The 12,581-nt window shown below is 44.1% G+C and overlaps 1 protein-coding gene across 1 annotated transcript; it reads right to left on the bottom strand.

Annotated features, from left to right (window-relative positions):
• Positions 1–784: 784 nt before the first annotated feature.
• On the bottom strand, positions 785–9,997 carry KCNJ9 (potassium inwardly rectifying channel subfamily J member 9). Its single transcript, XM_044674352.1, has 2 exons — positions 9,088–9,997; positions 785–1,116 (listed from the first exon to the last, which is right to left on the bottom strand). The coding sequence occupies exons 1-2, from the start codon at positions 9,995–9,997 to the stop codon at positions 785–787; spliced, it is 1,242 nt and encodes a 413-aa protein (XP_044530287.1).
• Positions 9,998–12,581: the final 2,584 nt, after the last annotated feature.

Genomic DNA, 12,581 nt, shown 5'->3' on the forward strand with positions numbered 1-12,581 from the left:
AAACCCATCTGAAGAGCCAGCTATCCATGGCTCCCTCTTTCCTCCCAATAGACACAGATTCTCTCTCCTCTCACCTCTCACACAGAGTTCTCTGCCCTACAAGCCTGGGGCTGGAGGAATTCCTATATTCCTCTTACTCCCTCCTATTTTTCCTCTTCTGCCAATTCTTATCCATTCTGCCATTCATCCCCACCCACTCAGCTACTATCCATATATCTCTCTCTTTCTCTGTCTGTCTTTCCATTCATCCATCCAACTTCTCAGCTTCCCACACAACTTCCTATATCCATTCAACAATTTAATCCAGTCTAATCCTAAACCTATCACTCCATCCCTTTCTCTACCCATCTTCCCATAAAACTCCGAATTCCCCAAATATTCATTAGATCCTATTTCTCTCCCCCAAAATCTCTCACCCAAATACTGATCTGACCCTCTCCCACTCATATGTGTGTCTATGCTTAAATAGATTTAATAACAAACACAAATGCAATGGTCCATAACCCCTCTCCTACCCACCCTATCTCCATGGCAAATGGATGGTTTCTCAATCCTACCCCTAACATCTGCACTAGCTCTCTCCCTCCATAGTTGATCCTAGACTTGAGATTCTAAAAGGCCCACTGAATGTCAGCCTTTTTCTAGGTATTTAAGTCTTTTTCTCTTTTATGCTTGGGCCTCTCTGCTCCCATTCTTCCTGTCTATCCTGATCCTAGCCATCTGTCTGACACTGGGGGTTGGGAGGTTGTGGGGAAGGGGCATATCCTACCTCTTCTGGCTATAGCTACACCTTGGACTCACTCTCTGGGGGTGGCAGGCGACCATTCTTCTCCTTGTCTCCTCCATTTCCCCAGTCCTGCCCTTCTCCCGCCCCTTCCTCCTCCACCTTCTCATCCAGCCTGCTGGGGATGGACCAGTAGAGGTGAGCATCAAGCCGGGCAGCAGCCTCAGCCAGCTCTCGGGCACTGCAGGAGGGTGTGGGCACCTCGAAGGTCTCATGGAAGCTGGCATAGTCCACCTCATAGAAGCCATCCTCCAGGCTCAGTACGGACATGAAGCGGTGACCCCACAGCACCTCATCCACCAGATAGGAACTCCTGGCTTGGCATGTCATCCCTAGGAATTGGAAGAGCAGAAGGGGTCAAGAAAGGGCTCCCTGACTCCATCCTTCCCTCTGTCATCCCTAAAACCTTTATTTCATCCCAAGGCTTCTTCGGCTCTACTCTTCTTGGCATCTTAGAGACCCTCTCACATGTCCTCAGCATCTTCACTCCAACCTTGCAAACTTGTTTCTTTCCCACCTTATTATGGAAACTATTCTATTTTATTACTAAATTATTCTTCTTCCCTATCTTTTTCCTACCTTTCAGATTTGTCAAAACTTTGATCCACATTCCCATCTTTCAGAAAGCTGTCCCCTACTGACCTTCCTAACCACCTTATTTATATCTCTCAATACCTTCCTATCTCCTAGAATGGGCTAGGAATATGCCCATTTGCTATTACAATTTTATGATGAAAAGGGCCTTGAAAATCACCTAGTCCACCACTCCTCCTAACGCTGGAATCTTTTCTACAAAGATCTTATCCGATACTCTGCGTCTCTTTTCAGGTGGACCAGGTACTAGTTTTATTTTCAGCTCTGTTCCTACTTAGCATTCAAATCTCTAAGCCTCTCATTGCCTCAGTTTTCTTAACTGTCAAAGGAGAGACTATTACTTAAAAGAGAAGAATATTTGGTCCTTGGGCAGGAATAAAATATACTCAACAACAGCGAGTAAAACATTTTCCTGGAGTCCTGGAAACATGATCTAGTGGGCTTTAAAATGAAAAGAGAAAGGAAAAAAGTTAAGAACTTGGTATCATGAATATTTATGTTGTATCTTTATCTATAATAGATACAAAGAAGGGGAAAAATCCCCTTATGACTACAATATTCCTTGTATCCCTTTCTTTTCATTCACATAGACACTATTTTAGCTCAGCATCGCATAGCTTCTCACTTGGCTTATTGGCTTGCCTCCTAATCTGTCTCTCTGACCCAAGTCTCTCTCTTCTCCATAATTAACAAAATTATTTTCCTAAAGTTTAAGTCTGACAATGTCACTCCCCTATTCAAGAAACTTCAGGGATTATTACTTCTAGAATCAAGTGTGATCTCTCCTCCCGAATCACCTTGAAACAGCTAGGTGGCACAATGGAACGCTGGGCTTGCAGTCAGACCTGAGTTTAAATCTAACCTCAGACACAAAGTAGGTGTGTGACCCGGGCAAGCCACTTAACCGCTTTCTGCCTCAGTTTCCTCAAATGTAAAATGGGCATGATAAGAGTATCTATCTCCCAGGCTTATTGTGAAGATCCAATGAGAAAATAATTGTAAGCGCTTAGGCCTGTGCCTGGCACACAGTAGGCACATAATAAATGCTTTCCCCCTTCCTTCTGTTGGGCATTTAAAGGTCTTTACAACATGGCTCCAGACTATCTTTTTAGCCTTATTATCCATTCCATCCTGCAGTCCAGCCAAACTGGAGTTCCTGTTATTCTTTACTCTCAACCCTCCATCTTTTATTTCTGTGTCTTTGTACCTGTACCCTTACCTTGAATGTATTCCTCACTCTCTTCTACCTCTTAGAATTTTTGCTTTCTTTCAAGGCTTACAACCTTTTACATGAAGCCTTTCTTCCCCATAATAGCTCCTCCTTGTGTCCTCAAAAACTTTGTATTTATTTTGTGTAAACATAGATACACACATTGTCTCCCCCATTCGAATGTAAGCTCCTTGAAGACAGGAATTATTTCCATGATTATCTTTGTATCGTCAGTGCTTAGCAGAATACTTGGAACATAATAGTGACTTCATAAATCCCTGTTGATGGACCAGCATGCTATAGGAGTAGCCACTCATGGGAGAGAGTAAATTAGACCTCAGAGGCAATTATGCTAGTAATTGTTGTTATTCAGCTGTTTTAGTCATCTCTGACTCTTTGTGAACACATTGGGGAGTTTTCTTGGCAAAGATACTGGAGTGGTTTGCTATTTCATTCACCATCTCATCTTAGTTGAGGAAACTGAGGTCATCATAGTTCAGTGACTTGCCATAGCTAGTAAGAATTTGAGGTCAGATTTGAACTCAGGAAGATGAGTCAGAACTGGGTTTTCATGACTCTAAGCCCAGTACTCCCTCTGCTTTACCACCCTGCCTATTTGCAGAAGGAATGGCAGCAAGGTCAGGAGACCTCTGATACTTGCAAGTCGCTTCAGCTCTCAGTTTCAGTTTGCTGATTTGTAAAATGGGACTAGGGAAGCAATAGAGTATAGAGGAGAGGAAATAGCCATCAGAGTCAGGCTTCAGACTTGTTCCTCAAGTCTCATCCCTCAAACTTACTAACTGTGTAACCTTGGGCGAGCCACTTTTCCGCTTATCCCAAGGTAACTTTCCAAGACTATAAGGTTGCAATCTGCATTATAGGAAGTTCCTCACTAGGAATGCCTAGGATGGATGAAATGATGGGTGAGGTTAAAAATGTATATAATAATCTGTACTACCTACCTCTTAAGGCAACTGGGTGGTACAGTGGCTAGAGTGCCATGCCTGGAGATAGGAAAGCTTAACTTCCTGAGTTCAAATTTGGCCTCAGAGATTTACTGGCTGCGTGATCCTAGGCAAGTCACTTAACCCTGTTGAGCTCAGTTTCCTCATTTCTAAAATGAGCTAGAGAAAGAAAGGGCAAATCATGCCGGTATCTTTGCCAAAAAACCCTCAAAAAACCCAAATAGGGTCACAAAGAGGCAAACCAACTGAAAATGATTGAACAGCAACATAAAAAAACCTACATCTCAGAATTGTTATGAAGAAAGTGCTTTATAAACCTATAAGCTTTTTTTACTGAGAGAAGTAATCCCTTCCTTACCACTACCAATGCCATCTGCCACCAATGGGCAGATAGGTCCAAGAGTTGGGAATAGCAACCTCCCCCAGATCAGTAGCTTTGTTTCTAGCCCAGTTCTTGAAGCTATTATTAGGGGAAATAGCTCTCGTGGAAAAGGGACCAGCCATCCCTACCAACTGCCATCTATGAGGCAGGCAAGCCAGACTACTGAAGCAGCAAGGCACCCTGAGGGAAAGACAGGAGGCAGAATGTGCCAGGCAAGTCAAAACACGGTTACCACCTCAACAATCACCTTCTCTCAAACCCTGATGGAGGTATCCCAGGCCCCCAGACCCTAGCTAGCCCTGGCTGGAAGCCAGGGCTCTATAGCCATCATTGAGGGGAGTAATCACCGTGAAGAAGAGGCCCACCTTCACCCAGGCATAAGTAAGTCCAAGAATCCAGGGAGTGAGAGCACTTTCCAAAGCACCAGCCTACCCCCTAAAGCCGTCATGCTGGGAAGCAACCCTTGCGAAGATGCATCCTGGCAACTGCTTCTGAAGATAATGGAGCCCTGCCTCCTTAGCAGACACAGTTATTGAAGATGAGAAAAAGAAAGTTCTCACCACAAAGCTCTTGGCACTGTCAAATAGTTCAAGATCAGAAACATGTTTTCATCAGTGGAAATTACATTAAAGAAGATGTATTGTCATTGATAAATAGTCAAAGGGTATGAATAAGCAGTTTTCAAAGGTAGAAATTCAAGCTATCAATAGCCATATGAAAACATAATTCAAGTCAGAGAAATGCAAATTAAAGCAATGCTGAACCTCACCCCAATCTGATTGACAAATGTTGGCGGGCCTGTGGGAAAACAAGCACATTAATGACCTATTGATGAAGCTGTGAATTGGTCCAGCTATTCTGAAAAGCAATTTGGAACTATGTCCCCAGAGTAATTAAACTGTACACACTCTTTGACCTAGCAATATTACTACCACACCTCTACTCACAAAGAGATCAGGAAAGAGGGGTCTTTATATATATATAAATATTTATAACAGTTCTATTTGGTAGAAACAAAGAATTGGAAGGTAAGAGGATGCCCATTAATTGGGGAATGGATAAACAAATTGGAATACTTTTGTGCCTTAAGAAATGATAAGAGGGGTGGTTTCAGGGAAACCTGAGATTACTTAAATGAACCCATACAGAATTAAGGGAGAAGAACCAGAAGACTCTTTACTCCAAACCCAATGCCCTACTTACTACATTATGCTGCCTCTAAAGTATTTTTTGATTTTTTAAAATTTTCTATAAATTGTGGGGAGGGGCCACATGGGAAAGATTGAAAGAATGAAATCGTTGCTTTAGGCAATGAAAGTATTATAACTAATGATGGTAAGAAGGCAGGACTTATCCACTCATATTTTTTCTGTTTAATCTTCCAAGGGGAAGGATCCTCAGATGAGGAAAGACAAAATAAAATGATTAGCCACAAGTGGAAAGCCTAGCTAGTTGAGGAGTTGACAGTACAATATTTGCTTGACCTCAATAATTCAAATCAATAGACCTTGATGACTTGGCTCTTGGACTTTACGTCCTAGGATACTGACACAACTGACAGATGGGCCTGCTGTGTCGCCAAAATATTTGAAAGATTTTGGAGAAGATGATAAGTGCTGCAGGGTTAGAGCAAATGTCTTGGTTTAAAAAAAAAAGTTAAAATGAGTAAGTTTGACTTCTACTACTGGAGAAATTCTAATACACTTTACTAAAAGGATGTTCTGTAGATATTCCTTTTTACCTTAACACTCCTTGTCCATGCCCAGTTTTACATTTGGGAACTTCAGGATTTAAGGCAATTGACTTCCTTGCACAGTGTGGCTTCTTGTTGATCAGTTTCCTCAATCCTATCTTTCCTCAACCTCAGCTACCCATGGCAGATTTCACTTTGACTCAAAACCTTCATGATCTTGAACTATCAAATGCCCTATTCTGTTCATATTCTTCTGTCCTTTCATCAGTAGCTCCAGGTTCTAAATCTGTTCTTTGTCTTTATTATGAATTTCACAATATAATCATGGAATTTCTGGGTTGGAAGGGACTTCAGAGTCCATTTAGTTCAACTCATCTTTGAATAGAAATTCCCTGCACAACATAAACCAGAAATGATCATCCAACTTGTGCTTGAAAATTTCAAATAAAGGGGAACCCACTAACTAATGAGGTAGCCCATTCTATTTTTAAAAATAGAGCTAATTGTTAGGAATTTTTTTGCTTGCATCATGCCTAGACTTGTCTCTTTGTAACTTTTACCCAATAATTCCCATTTTGCTCTCTAGGGCCAAAGAGAATAAGTTTAAGGAACTTATATTTTAAAGAGGAAACACAATGAATGCATAAAGGGGAAGACAAAAGAGGCAGGGAATGTGAGTAGTCACATGGTTTAAAAATGGCTGAAAAGTGAAGTAGAGGCCTGGTTCTAGGCAAGATAATGTAAAAACTCTCTTAGAGCTCAGAGTCCCTGCAGCAGAGTCCAAGCACTAATGAGAAGAGGGTAAGGAAGATGAAGAGGACACAGGAATCCTGATCTGGAAATGATCATGTATTTGAGTTGCTGAGAAGACTGAGAGATTGAATATCCTACCCATAATCACACAGCTGATGAGACTTGAAACCAAATCTTCCTGACTGTGAGGTTTACTATCTACCCACTACACAACATTGTCTATCATATCGTCTCTTATGGTAGGTGCTTTATAAATGCTTTTTGAGTGGCTAATTGGGTTCTCCCTTCCTGGAAGTCTCATAAAAGCTGAATAACTACTTATAAATGATATTGTCTTTGCTTCCTTGGTTCTTCTTTGAGGAGACCCTCCCTCTCAACTGGTGCTTCGGTGGGACACTCTTTAAAACTGTTAGGGGAGTTCTTTAAGATCCTTTAAAACTTTTAGTTCCTATGTTTCAGTGATAAGATTTTCAAGCTCCTCCTCAGCACTAAGAGACTGGATATTTAATCTCTGCTTAAACATTTCTAATGATGAAGATGACTAACCTTTGAGAAACAACCTGTTTCATTGTTAGTCATTCTGTAGTTATGTTGAGTCCTTCCTCTCTCTAGTTCTGCTTTCTTGGGAAGCAGAGGATAAGTCTATTCTCCTCTACACTTGTACATAGGTTTGAAGTCGGCTCTCACATGTCGTTAGTCATTTCCAAATCAAACACTCCATATTATCTCAATTGTCCTTCCTGTGACAAGATTTTAAGGTTTCATCAACTTGATTATGCTCCTTTGGGTATGCCTTACTTTGCCAACATCATTAAAAAAGTATGGTGCCCAGAACTGACAACAATACTTTGGTATTAGTAAATAACTTCAGGAAAGCTAGACCCATAGATCTGTCCCTATAGATCTGCCATAGGAGACCAATTTCCCTCTCAAAACTATGAACCTGTACCTGAGACATCTTTGGGTATAATAAGATTTTATTTTTCCGATGGCATATGAAGTATTATTGGAATTAGGTTGGAGCAATGTGAGGTGAGGGACAAGGATAGGGGGATAATGATGAGGAAAGAGGCAGGCGGATCAGTGATTTTAGAAGTACTAGGAAGAGAAGGGAGAAGACTGGAGTGGTGCCTCAGAGGAACGTGAGGAACGATGGGGAGGCAATAAACGAACAAGGTTGAAGCTAGTGGAAATATTGGGAGAAGAAGGTTTAAATACCAGTCAATGCTGAAGAGGTAGATTCTGACACATTTGTTTGACAGGGAGAGACCAGCAGGGGGCAGCAGGAGCTCTGAGACTACCAGATGGCAATTTGAGAGCTCTTAGCCTTGGGAGTAGGGGATGTCTCCACCTACAGTTCTGCAGTGACTGGGTACCATTCTCTGAGGACCTTAAGCTCCTTCCCAATATCCCTCAATCTTTGAGAGACTGAGAAAGATCGTTAGAATGGTGGGGTGGAGGGAGAGCTTTTAAAGGCACTGACACAGAAACAATACATTTCTTTGCTTCAAACAAACACCTCCATCTCTATAAGTCCTTCATATTCTGACACCCCCCCCCCCCCCCGCGCACTTGTCCCCTGCCCCATGTTCCTATTTCCTTATCTCTATCTTTTACCCCATGCTAGGTTACTTAATTACTCTTCTCCCACTTCCATTTTTATTTGCACTCTCAGCCCCTGCTCTTCTCTGGATCTCTGGGCCTGTTTCTTTCCTCCCTCCAGCCACTTGGCTGTAATTCCCCCCAGATTTCCCAATCGCAGGGTGATTCAACTTAAAAAAATTCCCCACCTTCTGGTATCCCCAGTCCCTCTTCTGTTCTATAACTTTGCCCCTCGCTTTATACTTCCCCTATTTCCCAGACACCTGTCTGTTGTCTGCAGCTAACAAAGTGAATGCATTCTTGGGTTGTGTTGAGAAGCATGGAATCTAGAACAAAGGTGATAATTCTGCTGTATCCTGACCTAATCAGACCTCACCTGGGATATTGTGTTTAATTTTGGGTGCCATAATTTAAGGCAGACATTGATAAGCTTTTGAGTGTTTAAAGGGTGTAAGGGGCCAGGAGATCAAGTCTTCCTAAGATCTGGGAATGTTTAGCTTGGAGAAGAGAAGACTTAGAAAGATGTGATAGCTGTCTTCAAATATTTGAGGGTTATTCGGGAGAAGGATTAGACTTTTTTGCTTGATTCCAGAGGGTCAAGCCTAGGAACAAAAGGTAGAAGGGGCAAAGAGATAGATTTCAGGTTCAAATGAAGAAAAATTTCCTAACAATTTGAGCTGACCAAAAGTGAAATGGGCTGCTTCAGAAGGTGATGAGATTTGTCTGCTTGTTTTTCCCTCTAGGTTTGCTGTAGAGAAGATTCCTGTTCTGGTATAACATAACCTCACATGTTCCTTCCAACTCTTAAAATTTTCAGTTTTTGTGTCTCCCTCCTCATCCCCAAGCCTCCAGCACAAGTTGTTCTATATTAATCTCTATCTTCCACTCTATTCTTCAGCCTCTAAGGCAGCTCTTCCCATTCCTCGGTCTACCTTTGAACAATTCTCCTTTAATCCCTTAGGTCTGTAACTCTTATCTTCTTGCCCTTCATCTTCTCTTCTCCCACTACAGGTGCTTGCCCCATTTCCCACTCTCCTGTCTCCTACTTCTCTTATACTCCTCATCCCTCCCTTGCCCCCTTCTTCCATGCCCCAGTCCCCGCACCAGTGGCCTCCACCATGCCCTCAAGGATCACCACGATCTCGAAGTCGTCCCTCTCGAGGGCACGGCGTGACGCCTCCCAGAAGGGACTGGAGGCATCTATCTCGTGACTGATGACAAGTGGGGAGACGAGGAAGAGACGGTCATCGCCAGTGTCGAAGCCCACGCTGAGGTCTGTCTGGTGCAGGGGGATGAACTCGCCCTCCAGCGTCTGGCGAGAGCGGATGAGTTTAGCGCGGATGGAAGCTTCCACGATGTGAGACGAGCGCAGGTCACCCACGCGGAACATGAGGCACAGGCGCCCGTCGCGCAGAGATACCACAGCATGCGAGGAAAAGACGAGCGTAGCGGCGCGCTTGTTGGGCTGTGAGATCTTGACGAACATGCAGCCCACCATGAAGGCATTGACCATGGAGCCCAGGATGGCCTGCAGCAGCAGCAGCGCGATGCCCTCGGGGCACTGGTCTGTGATGACGCGGTGCCCATAGCCGATGGTGGTCTCGGTTTCTATGGAGAAGAGGAAGGCGGCCACGAAGCCATTGAGGTTGTTCACGCAAGGCGTCCACGTCGTGTCCTCCAGGTGCTCCAGGTCCCCTCGGCCGTAGGCGATTAGCCACCAGATGGCGCCGAAAAAGAGCCAAGTGAGCGCATAAGCGAGCACGAAAAAGAGCAAACTGAGCCGCCACTGCAGGTCCACCAGCGTGGTGAAGATGTCTGTCAGGTAGCGATACGTCTCCCGCACGTTGCCCTGCTGTACATTGCACTTGCCGTCCTTCTCTACGTAGCGCTGGCGGCCCCGTCGGGGCGGACGCTCAGGAGGCTCACGGGGCTCGGCGCGCGCCGCCAGGGCGCGGGGGAGACCCCCGGGGGGCTCCTCCGGCCCAGGAGAGAAGGCCGAGTTTTCCTGAGCCATGTCAGCAGCGACGGCCCTCGTAGGCTGCGGGGATGGAGGGGACAGTGCGGAGTTAGAACAAGGTCTGAAGGTTCTGAAACCGAGCTAGCCCCTCTCCATTTCCACCTCCACTTCACCTTCTACTCCGCAGTGGACCTGGCTGGCAGGCGCGCAGAGAGACCCAATGAGTTTGCGATTTAGCATCAGGAGACATGAATTCTAATCTCCTTCCTGCCCACTTTTACCTCTGTCACCTTGGGCAGGGTGACACTGACTTCACCTCCCTGGACCTCAGGCTTCTCATTTGTCAAATGATGCATTTGACTAAGTGATCTCCAAAGCCCCTCTATCTCAGAAAAGTAGAAATCCTACTCTTAGTAGTAGCTCCTTGAGGACAAAGACTGTTCGTTTTTTGCCTTTTATTCCCAACACCTCAAATATGCCCAGCACACAATGAGATATACAATGAAGATGGTGTTTGCAGTGTTATCACTGATTGGGGTGTCTACCTCACAGAGTTGTGAGGATCAAATGAGACACAGAAAGTAGCCTACTGAGCAAACCCGAAAGCACTAAGTGTACATATCAGTTATTAGTATTTTTAAATGAATGTTCGTGGGTTTGAATTGTTTACGTGAACATTCTTTAGTCTCATGGAAACTCAAGGTACCTGCATCCTAATCCAGAGAGAGCTCTATACATTCCATTTTACTAAATAACCTCTATTCTCTCTGTACCATGAATTACTGCCACTTTATCCTGTTCAGGAACTATAACACAATCTTTAATGGATCATTTCTGGCCACCCCTTCTCCGCTTCATTGCTGCCTTCCCAGTTCTCCTTTCCTTTACTCTGGAAATGTGAAAAATGAGTCTTTCACCCCTTCCACCCTTCTCACATCAGTTCCCCCATTCTTTTCTACCCCCATAAGGAGATAATAATAGCTCTTATTTATTTAGCACTTTATGATTTGCAAAATTCTTTCTTTACAATAAGCCTGCAGGGAAAGTGGTGCAAATGTTTTTATCTCTCTTATACAGATGAAGAAACTGAAGGTCAGAGAGGTGATGTGCCTTCTCCACCTTAATTTAGGCTCAATCTCATCTTCTGACTTTAAATCCAGTAATCTTTCCACTAATACTATTTTGCCTGTCTAGGAAGGCCAAAAAAGAACTCTGGGTTTGGAAATAAGTAGAGGCCTTCTGGGCTAGGGAAATTCCCTCTAGAAATTCTACCTGGAGGTCTAATCACCATCCTCTCTGCTGCAAGGTTAGCCCAGTTTTCTTGGTCCTGTTCTTTGCCGTGAAAGAAAGATGAGAAAGAGAGAAGTGCCCTCCTTTAGTACATGAGGGCCCCAGGAATAAAGGGGGCAAAGACAACAGAACGGATTTTAAGGGAGGCTGGACTTGTACCTTCAGAACAGCTAGTGGTGGGTTCTGTGTCCCAAGGTGCCTGAATTTCTCCATTTGAAGCAAAATATTACATTAATTAAAATTTAATTATTAAATAAAGCTCTAATCCACATCATATCCCCTTCAGATCCCTCTTCCTCATCTCTCTTAGCATCTGGCATAGCCTCTTATCTCACACTGATTGATACACTCTTTCCCCTTCCCTAATTTTGGCCTTTTCCATGAATCTTACTCTGATTAGTCCAGTGACCCGATCCTTTCTTTTTCTCCATCATAAAAGACCGCTTCCAACAATCAGCATCTGAAAGATGCCTGGACTGCATCCTCAAATGATATGGAGTCCAACTTAAGTTGATAATTAGAGAATATAGAGAGCTGAATGAAAAAGGGTGATCATAGCAGGGAAGAGGGATATTATGGTGTGGGAGAGAGGGAGAGGAACTGAAAGAAGGGTCACTGTTGGCTTCACAATCTATCCACGATATTTCTGCAGAAAAATTGCCTAGATTTGTAACTACAGGCCCTAGAGCTATTGTAGCCATATCCTCTGTGGGAGAGGAACTTGAAAAAAAAAGGCTTCAGGGCCCCGGGGGACAGACCATTCCTGGATATTCTCCAGGAAAGCTCAGGGAATACCATTCTAACCACACAGTGTAGTATTACCCTAACTTTGAACAGGATGGTAACAGACAATTCCTTCCCTCTCCCCCCTCCTTCCATCACTGACCTCTTTTTTCTTCCACTGCGGCTGGAGTTGTCCTCCTGGAGTGATTTCTAAGCATTTGCCAACTCAGAAGCCCTAGGCCACTCAAAAAATTACTCAGCTGGTCCCCAACCCTCTAGCCCCTCTCAAAGTGGTCCAGTTCCACTAGGGTCCCAGGTGTTCTTTCTCCCATCCTGCCTGCTAGATGACCCTCCTGCTCAGGGCTATGAATGGAATCCAGGCATTCAACTCCCTCAGAACAGTTTTTAGTAACCTTCTCCCCTCATTCATTATTCCAGAATTAGGACTGACCCTCCTCCCATTCTTACCCCATCCTAACTCCTTTGTTCCTGTTAGGATAGAGAGGGGCTCCCCTCTCCCTTTTAGGGTGTGGAAAGACCCAAATCACTTTCCATCCCAGGATTTGCCCAGCCTCTCTTTGCATTCCTCCCCACCTTCCTACCTTATCCTCTGTGAGCTCTCCTTTTC

The sequence above is a fragment of the Gracilinanus agilis genome, chromosome 4, assembly GCF_016433145.1.
Source record: "Gracilinanus agilis isolate LMUSP501 chromosome 4, AgileGrace, whole genome shotgun sequence".
Classification (NCBI taxonomy): Eukaryota; Metazoa; Chordata; class Mammalia; order Didelphimorphia; family Didelphidae; genus Gracilinanus; species Gracilinanus agilis.

Excerpts from the sequence above, each read along its gene's own strand:
- KCNJ9 (XM_044674352.1), bottom strand. The coding sequence starts at position 9,997 with ATGGCTCAGGAAAACTCGGCCTTCTCTCCTGGGCCGGAGGAGCCCCCC. Across the intron at positions 1,117-9,087 it reads GGGCATGGTGGAGGCCACTG|GGATGACATGCCAAGCCAGG; the intron begins GTGCGGGGACTG and ends TCCAATTCCTAG.